A 15,274-nucleotide genomic window follows, 5' to 3' on the forward strand; every position below is an offset into this window, starting at 1 on the left:
TTCATCAGGATTTCATTCCATTTCACAACAGCTCCGAGGTGAAACGTTCCCGCTCTGCAGGAATTCCCAAGCCTGCACGATTGCCAGTCTTAAACGGCACGCGTTAACTCCTCGTCAAATAATTTCCAACGTCATAAAAAGGGCTTTTGAGGTTTTTTTCAAAATAACAGCCACAGGACGGGCTCCCACCTGCCAGGTGGGTTCCCGTCTCAGCGTCACCTCCCCTGTCAGCTGTGTGTCCTGGGGGAAGTGACTCGCCCTCTCTGGAGCCCTCAGCTTTCTGGCTTCTCAAATGGGCGTGAGGCCTCGGTCGCAGGTCGCTGGGAGGATGTGACGGCTGACCCCGGCTGACCCCGTCAGGTCCAGCCTGGCGTGCCTGAGGCCTCGTTTGCTCAGCAGGATGCCGGTTCTCAGGAACTGTGATCTCCTCCTCTCCCCGGAGTGCTGCATGCGTTTTAGGATCCGAGTGTGTCACACGATGCCTGCAGGATAACGCGTGTGTTTCTCCTGTGGCTGCCGTAACAAATTACACCAACTCCGCGGCCTAAAACAATACCACTTACCATCTCCCAGTTCCGGAGGCCAGAGGCCCTAAGATTCAAGGTGTCTGCGGGGCTGGCTCCTTCTGGAGGCTCTGGGGGAGGAATCTGATGCCCTGCCTTTTCCAGTGCTTCTAGAAGCTTCTAGAAGCTTCTAGAGGCACCCACCTTCCTTGTCTCCTGGCCCCTTCCTGTGTCTGCAGAGCCCGTAGCGTAGCATCTTTCTGATCCTTTTGCTATGGTCCCGTCTCCCTCTGACCACGGTCGGGAAGTTTCTCTGATTTTAAGGATCTTTGCAGGGAGGGGGCATTACGTTGCCCGTCACCCCAGGTTATGACAAAATCTGCATTGAGGGTGGCAGACGTGAACACTGGTCAGCCAAGAGAGACGTGCGCAGTCCCTGCGGCCAGTGACCGATGGATACCAGGACACAGAGATGTCACCCAGCGTCCCGACACCCAGACGTGCGCGGTCGCAGCTTCTCTGGGAGCCAGAGTCCATTCCCGGGAAGGTCAAGCAGAGCTGAAGGCCCAGAGCCCCCGAGAGGCTGAGACGCACCCACACGGCCCTGCTCAGCCACCCAGGACGCAGGGGCCACACACCCAGGTCGCGTGGTGGTAAAGTGACGATTGCTTTGAGCGCCAACGAGTGGGCGGGACTTGAACACTGTCTACGTTGTTTTGCGTGTGCGTCTAACCTTTAGCGTTGACCCCAAGGATAACTTCCTATGTCCCTGATGATTCAGGGATGGACCGGGCTGGAAACCGCCCCAGTGAAGCTTAAAGCCGTGTCCAGGCCCCCAGATCCCTCGCCGAAAGGCCTGCACCCAGGGGCAGCCAGATGGGCTAGTCCCAGCAATTCCAGCGGGCTCTGGGGCAGAGGGGCCGGCCCCAGTCGTCTGCCACCTGGTCCTGGGGTGATCGGAACAGGGGACAGTGGCCCTGAGTGGGCGAGCCCCAGAGAGGAGAGGATGGAGGTGTGGGCTCTGCACTGGCTGGTTTGCATTTGAAAGACCCCCTAGGGTGAGTTGTTCACTGTCTCTAGGAGTTAGCTAGTCCTGGGAAGGGCCGTCCCTCCCTGGTCGGCGAGGCCCCAGACATCAAAGCATCAAAACCCCAGAAAATACAGACCTAGTTAACACACTGGAACTTAGCAGACACACGGTAAACGCTCACTGAATCTAGGGAGAGGAGAAAGAGAGCAAGTACATCATAATCCTGTCTTTTCAGGTTTTCAGACGACTTCACCTCTTGTTTGGCCTATGGGGTCTTTCGAGGCCTGGTAGAAAATTCCCCTAGTTCACAGTGTCTGATGGGGCCGCCAGCTCTTTCGTCTCGTGTTGTCTTCAGGAAACACCAGGTGGCGGACAATCCTGGCTGAGATTGAGGGCGACGTTTGGACGCGTGCAGTAGTAAGGCTGCCGTTACCGAGAAAGGGCCAAGGAACACCTCTAGCAAGAGTTCCCTAAACGCAGGCTCCCAGGCCCCCGCTCAGACCTGCCGATCTGATTCAGGGCCTGCCTCCAGCCCCTCCCGGGATCCTGACTGTTGAGAAGGGCTGGATGGTTTCCAGGGGGTGTTCACAGTGAGGGCTGGGTGACTTGCTTGAGACCAAGCCAGGCGGGAGGGTCTGTATCCTGACTCTGCCCTTTGCCTCCTGGATGACATTGAGCCAGTTACCCCGAACCCCGCTGAGTTTTCTCATCATGAAACGGGCAGGGTGATTCCTGAGGACGCAACTAGCCGATGCATTTAAAATGCTTTGCACAATACGCAGCATACAGTTGGCGCTTAATAAATGCCTGTGGTTGCTGTTAATCCTTCTAGAAGGTCTAAGCCAGGCCTTCTGCCTCCTCGCCAGAAATCTCTCCCTCCAGGGATTAAGGGTGGACTTCGGACTTGGGGAAGGGTCCGCGTGGTCCCCACGTCCACTGCTGTGAAATCTGTAATGTCGCATGCACAATTTTACAACAAGAGGCCCCGGCTCGGCCTCTCGAATGCCGCACGCTGAGGGGGAAAGTGCTAGAAGCCGTGATGGTGTGTTGCGGCTTCTCCCGGCCCCGCCGTCGTCCCCACGTCGTGCCAGCCAGCCGTGAAACTGCCTGGGCGCCCCACATACCCAGCCACAGAAACCTCGCGTCGGGCCCCGGGGGGGAGGCTCGTAAAGGGCACTGAAGCTTCCCCCGCGTAGACGCTGCCAGCCACGGCGGACCAAATATTGACAGACTCGCCTGGAATGAGCCTCAGCAGGGTAGATTTCACAGGCAGCCCAGAAAATGTCCCCTCTCCCCCGTGCCTGGGAAAACAGGGCACAGAGCAGGAAGACGTCCACGTGGCCGCCCCCCGCCCCAGCCAGGCAAGATGGGAAATGGGGCTCAAGAGCGCCCTCTGAGCCCTTTCTCGCTCGCATATTCGTTTAGCAAATGCTTCTTGGGCACTTCCTGTGCGCCCGGCGCTGTGCCAGGGGCACGGCTATGACCGTGACCAGGACAGACCTGCTCTCTGGAGCTCAGAGGATGGTTTCCAGCAGGGGGTGGAGTGAGGCTGGCTTCCTGGAGGAGGTGACTGGAAGGGCATTCCGGGAGAGGGAACAGAATGCACAGAAGCCCCCGGGAAGGAAAGGGTGCCACACCTCGGAGGAACCCCGCACCTCGGAGGAACCGGAGAACGAGAGCAAATGGGAGTGTGGGAGGCTTGGGGTCAGTGGCCTCTGAGACCCCGGGCTGGTCAGGGATCAGGCCGCCAGCCTGCAGGCGATGCGAGGACGTGGCGGGTTTTCAGCAGATGAGAAGAGGGGGCCCTGCCCTCCTCCCAGGATTCCAGGGTGACCATCACTGTCTCTCTGGGCCCTTCCTTGCTTAGGGGTCCGAATCCTCCCTGTCCCTGTGCCCCCTCCCCCGTGCACGTCCCGCCTTCGGGGAGCCAGCAGCGGCCAGCCTGGGGAAGGGGCGGGCCCCGGTGGCCCCATGGACCAGGCTCTATGTGGACAGAGGCACAGTGGGGGACCGTGTGCTCCTCCAGACGTGGGTCCCCTCCCCAAAGCCCAGGACATGGGAGGCAGGAGCGGGCGGCCGGTCACCACGCCCCACCCGGCCTGAGTCACAGCGGGCAGCCCACGGGTGGCAGGAAATGCCGAGATGCCATCAGGGGACAGGACACAGAGGGGAGGGTCATGGGAGGGGCCTGGGCTCTGGGTTGGGGGGAGGCGTGGAGGGGAGAGAGAGGGAGAAAGAGACAAAGATGGAGAGACAGAGACCGAGACACAGAGAAGCAGAGACACACAGATGGAGACGCAGACAGACACAGAGACCCAGAGATGCCGAGCCCAGGGGCCGCCGTGCCCCCTGCCCCCCGTGCCCGCCGGGTGGCGCCCGAGAGCTGCGCTCTGTGCCGCAGCCGCCCGCCCGGCCCCTCCCGCTGCCCGAGTCCCTGTCTCTAGGCCTGCAGTTCCCCCTTTGGTCCGCCACCGCCTGAGCGGGAGGCCCCGGGCCCCAGGGAGCAGAGACGGAGGTGGAGGCTGGGGCCAGGAGGGATCGCGTCCAGGGCCTCCCCAATCCGCCCACCCCAGCCCGAGACCCTGGGGTGCCTGTGTGTGCCTGTGTGCATACCTGTGTGTGGTCTGGGTGTGTGTGTGTTTCTGTGTCTGTTTCGAAACAGGCGTGTCTGCATTTGTCTCAGGGTGTGTGTTCATGGGCGTCCCTGTGTGCGTCTCGTGTCTCCACACCCCCAGAAACCTGCCACTTCCATCTCCACTCCCCTTCCCCGGCGGCTCTGCATTGAGTCACCCACGGAACGTGAAAACCGAAACATTTATGGAGCACTTACAGGTGCCCAGAGTCTCTCACGGGACCCCAGAGGAAATACTCCCTGGGGAGACAGGTACGGGTGTTCATGTTGCTGACTGAACAAGATTTAGGTTCTTCTAAACCCAAGCACCTACTGTGTGCCAGGCCCTAGCTGAGGTGCTGCTTTCACACTGTGGACTCATTTTCCTCATCAGTAAAATGGGCCTGATATTAGCACCTACCCCATAGCAATGCTGTTAAGTGATAAAGTGAGCCAGGTTTTGTAAAGCTCTTCGAACACAGCCTGGCATAGCCTGAGGACTCAGTAAGTGTCAGAAATCATCTCATTTAATCCTTATAATTGCGAGCACATCCATTAGCCCGTGGGTCAGCGGGAGCCCCTGAGAATTCCCCTCTCACCACTAGGGAGCTGAGGGTTGTCTTAAAGACCCAAATAGGTGGATGCTTAGATATCTGTCTGCACAAAAACTTCCCTTTTGGTCTAGCTCAGTGGTTCTCAAACTTCAGTGTACAGAAAAATGCATTGATTGGATCAGGCTGGGTATATAAATCAGAGCAAGATGCTGTTCCAGGCACCAGTCATGCGAGTCTTTCTTTAACAATTTCCCGCCAGTGTCTTTTGTGTGTCCAGAGTGGCATCTGTGTTCTTTGCATGTGTCTATTCTTATTTATTTCTAACAACTCTTTACATATGAAGGATGCAACTATTGAACCTGTTGGTGGCAAATAGCCTGTGTTTCTAATAGAGCAAAACTTGAATAACACAAGTTACCAACAGGGACCACCGTGAGCCCTCATGTGCCAGGCATCCTAGCGTTGAATTCCCTATGAAATTTCACTGGAGGGGGACAGATGGGTTCAGGAAATAGTAGCTATGAAGAGAGCACTCTGACCTGAGACAAGGCCTTTCTTAACGAAGGACCCAGCTTCTTAATACGGAAACACTCATTCACCAATTCTTTTTTAAAAAACCTTGTGCGGGCCAAACAAAGCAGATTCGGCCCCGGGGTTCCAGTCTGAGACACCTCTGGTCCGAAGGGGACAAGTCTAGATAAGAAATCTTGTCTGTGTCACCGGAGGCTGAGCATCTGCGATTCTAGAATTTTGATGCCAAGTTCAGTGGCTATGTCACCGGTAGGGGCAAGTTGGCTCCCTTCTGATCTGCCTGCAGGGTTGGTGGGACACGGCCCCACCCACACGTGTCCCTCCTGCCCCCGACGACCACGCCTTGTGCATCCTGGCCCATTTTTAAAACCCGCTCTTGTGGCTGCCCACTGCTTCTCTGACCTCCCTCGGAACCTTCTCCAAGATTCCTTTGCCCCCTAGGACAGCCAGAAGTGATGCGTGTTGACTGCCTCTCGGAACCCTGGCTCTCTGCTTCTAGAATGTTCTAGAAGAGGCGTGAATATTCTTAGGGTCTAGAACGCCGGGCATTCCAAGACGGGGGGGAGTCCACAATTTCCGTGATCCCACCATTCGGAGCCTCTCAGGGGCCAGGACTCAGGGATTCTCCGAGCTTGTCGCCGTCCGCCCGGGTCTTCCGTAATTGCCTGTGACAGATAAGACAGTGTCTCGAGGCAGAAGCCCTGATCCCTCTAATCCGGCGGCCCAGGCAGAGGGCCTGCCGCCCGCGGCCACCTGCCTCTTCCTGACGGCCTCATGAGAACGTCAGAATTAACTGGAACTCGCCTCCATACGCCACAGCCGAGCATCCCCTGGCTTCGCTCTGACCTGTTCTGCACACCAACAGGTGTGACACGGGACGCCTGGGACTTAGCCCGACAAGGACGGTGGCTGGGGCCGTGGCGACCAGTTCTGCAGGCCGAGCCAGCCCTCCCACCTTCCCTGGAGAGAGCCTGGGCCTCATCCTGCATCTCCCCTCTCTGGGCCTCAGTTTCCCTGCTTTGTTCCACGAGCTCTCAGTCTCAGCGTTTGCTGGGAGTTACGTGTAAATTGCTCAGCATGTGTGTGGTACTCTAAGCCATCCTTGGGCACGTGGATGGAGTCCCCGAAGGGACACAGCTGGCTTCTGGTTTCAGTAGCTATTATCAGAGAGGTGACACCATGTCACACTCTGAACTCCAATTCGGAAGACTGCCCTTTTCCCCAAACCCCAGCCACATGGCGAATTATCAAACTTTGTTATCTTTAGCAATCTGATGGATTTCAGAAAAAAAGCTATTTTGTGGTAGTTTTATGTATAATTAGCTTACCATGAGCGAGAAGGAGCATCCCCATTCATGTGCTTAGAAGATGTGTGTGCTTCCTTGTCAAAAATGTTCATGCCTTTTCCTCCTTTGTTCCTGTTGGTTCTTATTGATTTCTGGAAGCTTTTTACATATGCAGGAAATCAGCCTTTTGTCTATCATGTCTTGGAAGAGTTTCCCTGACTTTGTCTATTGACTTTCTAGTATTTGTGTGTGTGTGCGCGTGTATATGTGTGTGTGTGCGTGCAGGAATTTTATATTTCTATGTAGTCAGTTATTAATCTTTTAATTAAAGGCTTCAGAGTTTAATGTCATGCTTCAACACACTGGGATTATTATTATTTTTAATTTCTATGTTTTCTTCTAGTAATTTTATAGCTTCTCTCTCTTTCTTTTTTTTTTTTTTTTGCAGGGGCAGCGGAGATCCATCTGGAATTTATTTTGCTTTGAGCCACCTTTAAAATCTCTGTCTGAAATCTGATGATTGCAAATGAATCTGTGCCTTAAGTGGACAATAGTGTGATTGCTGACGCCCGGTGGCTGGTTTGAATCCCGGCTCTGCCATTTTTCACTGTGTATCCTCGGGGAACTCACTTACCCTCTCTATGCCTCAGTTTACTCATCTGTAAAATGGGAGATCAGAGTGTCCTGTGAGAATTCAGGGAAGCTTTCTGTTTTTTAAACCAAGTACCTAGAAGACCATCGGTCACTTACAGGTGCTTTTTCTGTCTGCTCTTTTTGCTTTTATTTGCTTTACTTTGAGGAATCAAATTGTACTTCTTTGTGAATATTCTCTCGGCCGAGCCAATTAGTGAGTGACAATGCTCTAGGAACATTTCTAATTGCTTTACACACTTTAGTTTAATCCTCATAACAACCCCACTGGGCACACACTGAACTATATAGTTGGTGACCATGGGCAGGTGCCTCCTGGGTGGGAATGTTGAACTCCTACTCACCTGCCAAAGCCCTAGCTGCAATGCCCACCCCTCTGAGAAGCCATCCTCACCTATTGGCCTTTCCCAGCCTGGGGTCTCTCCCACTACTCAAGCCCTGACCACATAGGGCTGAGAATGTCTGTGACCAGCTCTGTGTCCTCCACCCCAAACTGGCAGACCCTCGAGGGCAGAGCCCTAGTGAGATTTCTCTGATGCCCAGCCCAGACACAGAGTAGGTGCTCGCTGAATGTGTCTTGAAGGAAATAAGGGAAAAAAAAAAAAGTGAGTGATGAATATAAACCTCAGTCACATCCTTCCTCTGCCCCCAGCCCTCCAGGGCTCCCACCTCCCTCTGGGTAAAAGCCCAAGTCCTCCGCGCGGCCCCCCAGGTCCCACACGACCTGCCCTGTCCCCTCCTGGTTCCCTCTGCTCCGGCCACACGGCCTCGTCGCCTTTCCTTGGACACTGTAGGCGCAATCCTGCCCCAGGACCTTTGCACGGCTGTTCCCGCCTCAGCCTGCAGCGCCCCTGATCCTTTGCGCGGCTGGCTCAGTCCTCCTCCTCGAGAACTCCATTCAGACCCGCCCTGAGGCTGATCTGGGTCTCGGGCAGCCGCCCGCCTCCTCTCTGGCTCCCTTCCCCGCGCTGGCATGCGCGGGGTCTTCGCGTATCCGGCTTCACGCTGCGCCCCCGGGCCTGCCGCGCGCGGGCGGGCGGCCGTGGAGGGGCTGCGGCGGGGGCTGCGGCGCTGGCGGCGCTACCACATCCAGGTGCACCTGGCGGACGAGGCGCTGCTGCTGCCGCTCACGGTGCGGCCGCGCGACGCGCTGCGCGACCTGCGCGCCCAGCTGGCGAGAGCTCGTGGCGGCGCGCCTTCTACCACGACGCGCGGCGCCTGGACGACCACCGGAGCGCGCGCCTGCAGGACGGCGCCGTGCTGCTGCTCGTGCGCGAGCCCGGGTGCGCGGGGCGGGGGCCCGGGGCGGGCGGGGGGCGCGAGGCCTGGCGGGGGTCGGGGATGGGGGGTCACAGTGGGCAGGGGGCGCGGGAGGCCTGGCGGGGGCGGGGGATGGGGGATCGGGGCAGGGCGCACAGGAGGCCTGGCTGGGGTCGGGGATGGGGGATCAGGGTGGGTGGGGGTGCTGGAGGCCTGGCTGGGGTCGGAGATGGGGGGTCACAGTGGGCGGGCGCACAGGAGGCCTGGCTGGGGTCGGGGATGGGGGATCGGGGCAGGGCGCACAGGAGGCCTGGCTGGGGTCGGGGATGGGGGTCACAGTGGGCGGGGGCGCGGGAGGCCTGGCTGGGGTCGGGGATGGGGATCGGGGCAGGGCGCACAGGAGGCCTGGCTGGGGTCGGGGATGGGGATCAGGGTGGGTGGGGGTGCTGGAGGCCTGGCTGGGGTCGGAGATGGGGGTCACAGTGGGCGGGGCGCACAGGAGGCCTGGCTGGGGTCGGGGATGGGGATCGGGGCAGGGCGCACAGGAGGCCTGGCTGGGGTCGGGGATGGGGGATCAGGGTGGGTGGGGGGTGCTGGAGGCCTGGCTGGGGTCGGGGATGGGGGATCAGGGTGGGCGGGGCACACAGGAGACCTGGCTGGGGGTCAGGGGTGGGGGATCGGGGCAGGGCGCACAGGAGGCCTGGCTGGGGTCGGGATGGGGGGTCACAGTGGGCAGGGCGCACAGGAGGCCTGGCTGGGGTCGGGGATGGGGATCAGGGTGGGCGGGGCACACAGGAGACCTGGCTGGGGGTCGAGGTGGAGGGTGGGGCACAGGAGGCCTGGCTGGGGTCGGGGATGGGGTCAGGGTGGGTGGGAGGTGCTGGAGGCCTGGCTGGGGTCGGGGATGGGGGGTCACAGTGGGCGGGGCGCACAGGAGGCCTGGCTGGGGTCGGGGATGGGGGGTCACAGTGGGCAGGGGGCGCGGGAGGCCTGGCTGGGGTCGGGGATGGGGGATCAGGGTGGGTGGGGGGTGCTGGAGGCCTGGCTGGGGGTCAGGGATGGGGATCGGGGTAGGGCGCACAGGAGGCCTGGCTGGGGTCGGGGATGGGGGTCACAGTGGGCGGGCGCACAGGAGGCCTGGCTGGGGTCGGGGATGGGGGTCACAGTGGGCAGGGGCGCGGGAGGCCTGGCTGGGGTCGGGGATGGGGGATCAGGGTGGGTGGGGGTGCTGGAGGCCTGGCTGGGGGTCAGGGATGGGGATCGGGGTAGGGCGCACAGGAGGCCTGGCTGGGGTCAGGGATGGGGGATCGGGGCAGGGCGCACAGGAGGCCTGGCTGGGGTCGGGGATGGGGGATCAGGGTGGGCGGGGCACACAGGAGACCTGGCTGGGGGTCGAGGTGGAGGGTAGGGCGCAGGAGGCCTGGTTGAGTGTCAAAGTAGAGGGTGGGGCACAGGAGGCCTGGCTGGGGTCTGGGGCGGCGGGTGAGTTGGGGGGCCGTAGGAGGGCCTGGCTGGGGGTGGAGGATGGGAGTGGATGGAGGCCGGCGGGTGCGCAGGAGCCTGGCTGGGGTCCGGGGCGGGGTGGGCTGGGGCAGAGAGGGGACCAGGGGTTCCCTGAAGCCGCTGCTATTTTGGGAACCGCTGGGAGAGAAGGTGGAGGGAGGGAGGCCCCGAGAGAGGCCGTGGGGTGGCTGGAGGCCCCCCGCCTGCGTCCTTCTCTTCTCTCCTCTGTCCTCCCCCCGGCCTCCCCGTCTGCTCATCTCTCTCTGTCTCCGTCCCTGCGTCTCTCCGTGGCGCTGTCCTGTTTCTTTCATTTCCTGTCATTCCATCTGTCTCTCTCTGTCTCTGTATCTCTTTCCATTTCTGTCTCTGCTGTTTGCTCTGTGTCTCTCTTTCTTTCTGTGTCTCTCTGTCTCTCTCTGTCTCTGTGTCTCTGTCCATTTCTGTCTCTGCTGTTTTCTCTCTCATGCCTCTGTCTCTTTGTCTCTCTTTCTCTCTGTCTGTCTCTGTCTCTCTGTGTCTCTGTCCATTTCTGTCTCTGCTGTTTTCTCTCTCTGTCTCTCCCTCTTGAGTCTCTGTCTCTCTGTGTCTCTGTCTCTCTCTTTCTCTCTCTGTCTCTGTCTCTCTGTGTCTCTGTCCATTCTGTCTCTGCTATTTTCTTCTGTGTCTCTCTGAGTCTCTGTTCTCTCCCTCCGTCTCCCCCACCTCCTCTGCCCTCCCCATGTTCCCATCCTGACCCTCAATGCCGCACTCTCACCTGCCCATCTGGGGTCTCCAAAGAGGTCCCCCCACCAAGGTGACCCACGAGGGGGTCTCGGCCCGAGGAGGGGCCTGCAGAGAAGGGCACGGGCCGCGGGAACAGCGCCCGCAGAGGCCTGGGGCGGCTCGGGGGCACGAGGAGCTGGTGCCTGGCGAGATGGACAGCGAGCTGGTGGAGATGGTGACGCTGGGCCCAGAGGCCCGATGCCACCTTGGAGGGACAGGAGTCATAGGTGTAACCTTGAGGTGTTGGGGGATCAAGCTCGCCAGGCCCCTAGCGAGCCGTACACGTCCACACAATCAGTGTTCAGTATACAATAAGCATTTATTGAGTGCCCACTGTGTACCAGGTGATGCGCTGGGCACTAGAACCCAATGGTGACCCAGGCAGACCAGGCCCACCCTCGTGGACCCCCAGTGAGTTCAGTGGGGGAGAGACGAGGAACCAGATAAATACATGATTGAATGTCAGGTGTAATAAGTACTCTGGAAGGTCGGGAGTGACGGAGACGGTGCCGCCCTAGCCACAGGGGCCAGGGGCGGCCTCCGAGACAGTGACATTTCAGGCTGCGATGTGAAGGAGCTGGTTAAACAAAGAACAAGAGTGGGAGGAAGGGTGTTCTAGGCAGAGGAAACAGCCCGTGCAAAGGCCCTGGGGCAGGACGGGCCTGGCATGTTGGAGGAACAGCGAGGAGCCCGTGTGGCTGGAGCAGAGGGAGGAGGGGGAGAGAGGGAGGAGGAGGGCAGGGAGGGGACGGGGCAGGTTATGCAGGGCCTGGGGGGCTGCGGGGAGGACATGGGGTTTTATTCCTGAGGGAGGGGGAGCCCTGGAGGGCTGTGGGCAGAGGAGGGGGGACCTGACTCAGGGGCTCACGGGCGCCCTCTGATGGCTGCAGGGACGACAGATTGTGGGGGTGAGGGCAGGAGCCGGGGACCAGGGCGGAGGTCCAGGTGAGCCATAGTGGGGGCTGAACCAGGACAGAGCCGACTCGCTGATCCTCCAACTCTCTAGGTACGGCCCTGCCTCAGGGCCTTTGCACTGGCCGTTCCCTCAGCCTGGAACACTTTCCACCTCCCTCCCCAGTTCCCTCGGGCCATTGTTCAGACACCACCTCCGTGCAGTCTTCCAGGACCACCCTGTTTAAAATGCATGTCACCAACCCTCCCCATCCCCACCCCGCTTGATCCTTCTCCTCACACATATGGGCAGCTGATTTCTCTGTCTTTTACTCATTTTTCCATGCCACCCCCCCTCCAGACTGTACACTGTAGGAAGGTGCTGTTGTCCATCATCGTCACTGCTATGTCCCCAGGCACACAGTAGGTGCTCAATAAGTGTCTTGTGTCTGGAGGTGAGGAAGGGGCTGCTCAGAGCATTTCCCGGAAGCCGGGAGAGGGTCTCGAGGCTGGAGGCGGGTCCTGGCAGGTGCGGGAAGATGCACCGCCGGGCGCTGAGCAGACAGGGAGGCCTTGAGTGCCGAGGCGACGGCTGCGTGCGGCCTCCAACCTGTGCCCTGCTGTCCCCCCCTGCAGGTAGTCTGGGCTGGAGCCATGCCCCAGGGGACCCGAGGTGCCGGCTGAAGGAGCAGGCTGGGGTGGGGGCCTCGACCCACCTGGGTAAGTCACTCTGGTGCTTCAGGCGCAGAAGTGACCTTACAGATTGTAGAGGCCACAGATGGGGAAACTGAGGCCCAGAGAGGAGAAAGGACTCAGTTTGTTAACTGTCCCCGCCCTCCACTGCTCTATGCTCTGGCCCCTGGGGCCAGGAGGCCAGCCTTACCTCCTCCTCGCTTACCTTTAGACCAACATGTGGGCCAGAATGGTGTTGCCTGCCTTGCTGTGTGACCTTGGGAAAATTGCTGCCCCTCTCTGGGCTCTGTCTCCCCGATGCTTATATTGCAAGAATGGGCTTTGATTGGCAGATTTGTTGAATGGAGCTCTTTGCCTGCAATTACCACGACTGCCACCAGGTGGCTCCAAAGAGCCAAGCGGCTGAGGGTCACTCATGTCCCTCCTGGAAGGCACCAGGGCCCTTGGAAGGAGGAGATGGCCACAGGTGTCGCTGCCCATGTCGTGGCCACTGGGGGAGGGGAAGAGAGCTGGTGTTGCACCCTCCTGCGGGCCTGGACTGAAATTTTGTCCCCTCCCTCCTGCTGTTCCAGTCCTGGGCTTCCCCGGGCAGACGCGGGGACACTGGCCTGACCGGCTGACGCCCACTGCTCGGACACTCCTGACGGAGCCCCGTCCCTGACACCGACCTAGGACGTCGCTGCCCCAGCCCAGCCGGCCAGGGAGGAGCCGGGGCCTTCCAGCTGTGCTGTGTCACCCTGAAGCCACAGCGCCCCTCTGGGGACCTCAAGTGTCCAGTCAGCTGTGGGCACCACCGTGCCACCGTCAGAGGCTCCCAAGGACAGCCAGAGGATGTCACATGGACCTTGGCTCAAGCCGTGCACCCCCGAGGCCCCTTTTGTGCTCCTCTCTGCGCTCCAACCCACTGAGATTGCAGCCTCCTCCAGGAAGTCTTCCCAGATTCCCTCCTCCCCAGCCAGTGAGCTCCTTGTCCCCTTTGGGGTCACCACAAGTTCCCTGTACTGTGAACGGTCTTGGCTGGGGGGTGCAGCCGGGACTCACAGGATCCCTAATGACTCCAGGTGCAGAGTGGGGGACCCCAGCCCTCAGAGACCTCCCCATGGCGGGACTCATGCCTCGTTGGACCCCTGACCTGTGGCTGGGAGCCGGGGGAGAAAGAAGGTTTTAACGGAGGGTCGTGGTGGCCGCAGGGCCCAGAGCGGGAACAGCGCCAGGGCTGAGGGACTCTGGGGCCATCTCTCCTGGGGCCAAGGGGGGAGGGAGATGGAGGGGGAGGCAGGAACCGGGGAAGGGGAGAGGTGACAGAGGGAGGGACCCCCACTGCATCCGAGGGGTCCCCACTTCACTCCCACAGGCGGCTGGAGGGCCGGCACCGGTGACCAGATTTCTCCTGTCCCCCAACCCCCTTAGTGCCAGAGACCCCCGTGCACACCTGGGGTGTCCCCGCGGGAAAGTGGGGCTTTTAATCCCCCCCCCCTGCTCCCTTCCTCGGCCCCCCCATGCCACGTCCCGGCCTGGCCTCGACTTACCCTAGACACCCAATTGTCCTGCGCGGTGGTGGCGGCCGTGACCACGACCCATTTCACAGATGGGGCGTCCAAGGTACCCCCATCCGGGTCTGCTGCCCCAGCAGCCCTGGAACCGAGGGGTCCCCAGCCCGTGTGGGGTCCCTGGTGGAGGAGGGGGGAGGATGCCTGCTTCCTGACGGATCTGGGGGGAGGGAAAGCATTTTCAGACTGTTTTGACATTTAGAAGACGGTATGCAAATCGCATGCAAATCCCATGCAAATCGCATGCAAATCAGCACCCGTTTCTTAAGCCCCGACAGGTCTGGCGTGTCCGGAGGCGATCATGCTGGACCTGTCCCCTCTGTACCTAGGTGGTGGCCCAGAGGAGGGGTGGCAGCCGGTCCCTTCCTCCCTGCTCCCTTCCTTCCCTTCCCTTCCCTTCTGTTTTCTTTCTCTCTCCTTCCCTCCCTCCCTCCCTTCTTCGTTTTTTTCCATTTTCTTCCCTCGCCTCCTTTGTTGAAGCCCTCCCAGTCCTCGGAGAAACACAAATAGCAAAAGTGGCTTCCAGATCCCCATTTTCTAGATGGGGAAACTGAGGCACAGAGGGGCACAAGCCTGGCCTGAGGTCCCAGACTGTGGAAAGTGTCCACTGAGTGTTGTCATGGACCTAAGTGGGCGCAGCCGGTGACCCAAGGAGGAGAGTTGCCAGCGGCTGGAGCAGGCCCGACAGGGCTTGGCGGGGAGAACCGTCGTGGGGTTTCCTGGCCTTGCGTGGCGAGCTTGGATCTGGAGAAGTCTCGCATCGACTCGCCCTACTCTCTAGACCTTCTTTCTCCTGCTACCCCATCAGACTGTTCCTTGAATTCTGGCCACAGCTCAGTTTGTCTGCTCTACCATTTCTGTCTGGCAAGCTCCTATTCATCCTTCAAAACCCCAGCCCCAATGCCCCCTTCATCATGCAGCCATTTCTGATCCTCCGAGAAGAGCCGCCACTTCCCTCTGGGCTTCTGTTGCCCCAGATTCTCTCTGGTCCAGCCCTGACCACTTGGGGCTGGGAGTGTCACCGTCCACTCTGGCTCGATTCCAGCACTTTCCTGGTTATCACACACATCCAGACCTTTGCATGTGCCTATTCCTTACCCAGAATGCCCTTTGCAGTCTTTTCCAGCTGGCACACTCCTAATTTTTTAAGGTCCCATGTGGGCCCTACAGTTAGCCCCTGGGTCCTGCAGCCTCCGTCCCTCGTGGCTCGTCCCTGACGCCCGGAACTGGGAGGTCTTTGTGTCCTCCGAGTCTGAGGGGTCGCCTCTGGGGCCCCAGGGTCACCTGGCTGGGACTAGGTCCAGAGGGGCCGAATGTGAGTGTGAATTGAATAAAAGATTAAGTGTTTGAAACAAAATCAAGTTCAGACGTCTTAGTGTGGCCCTCGCCCATCTTCCCCCGCCCCGCCCGGCCTTTGCACAGGCCGTTCCCCCTGCCGGGAAGGCCCTG

The 15,274-nt window shown here is 59.8% G+C and overlaps 1 protein-coding gene across 2 annotated transcripts in view; it reads left to right on the plus strand.

Annotated features, from left to right (window-relative positions):
- SAFB2 (scaffold attachment factor B2) overlaps positions 1-7,341 on the plus strand; it is a 42,751-nt gene extending 35,410 nt beyond the window's left edge. For both annotated transcript variants that reach the window (XM_087425659.1, XM_087425660.1), the window contains one exon: positions 6,964-7,341. In XM_087425659.1, coding sequence (XP_087281785.1) covers positions 6,964-7,012 — 49 coding nt within the window. In that variant the 3' untranslated portion in view covers positions 7,013-7,341. The remainder of the gene's footprint in view (positions 1-6,963) is intronic.
- The last annotated feature ends 7,933 nt before the right edge of the window (positions 7,342-15,274 follow it).

Source organism: Ceratotherium simum, chromosome 39 (genome assembly GCF_057802395.1).
Source record: "Ceratotherium simum simum isolate JZ-2026a chromosome 39, ASM5780239v1, whole genome shotgun sequence".
Lineage (NCBI taxonomy): Eukaryota > Metazoa > Chordata > Mammalia > Perissodactyla > Rhinocerotidae > Ceratotherium > Ceratotherium simum.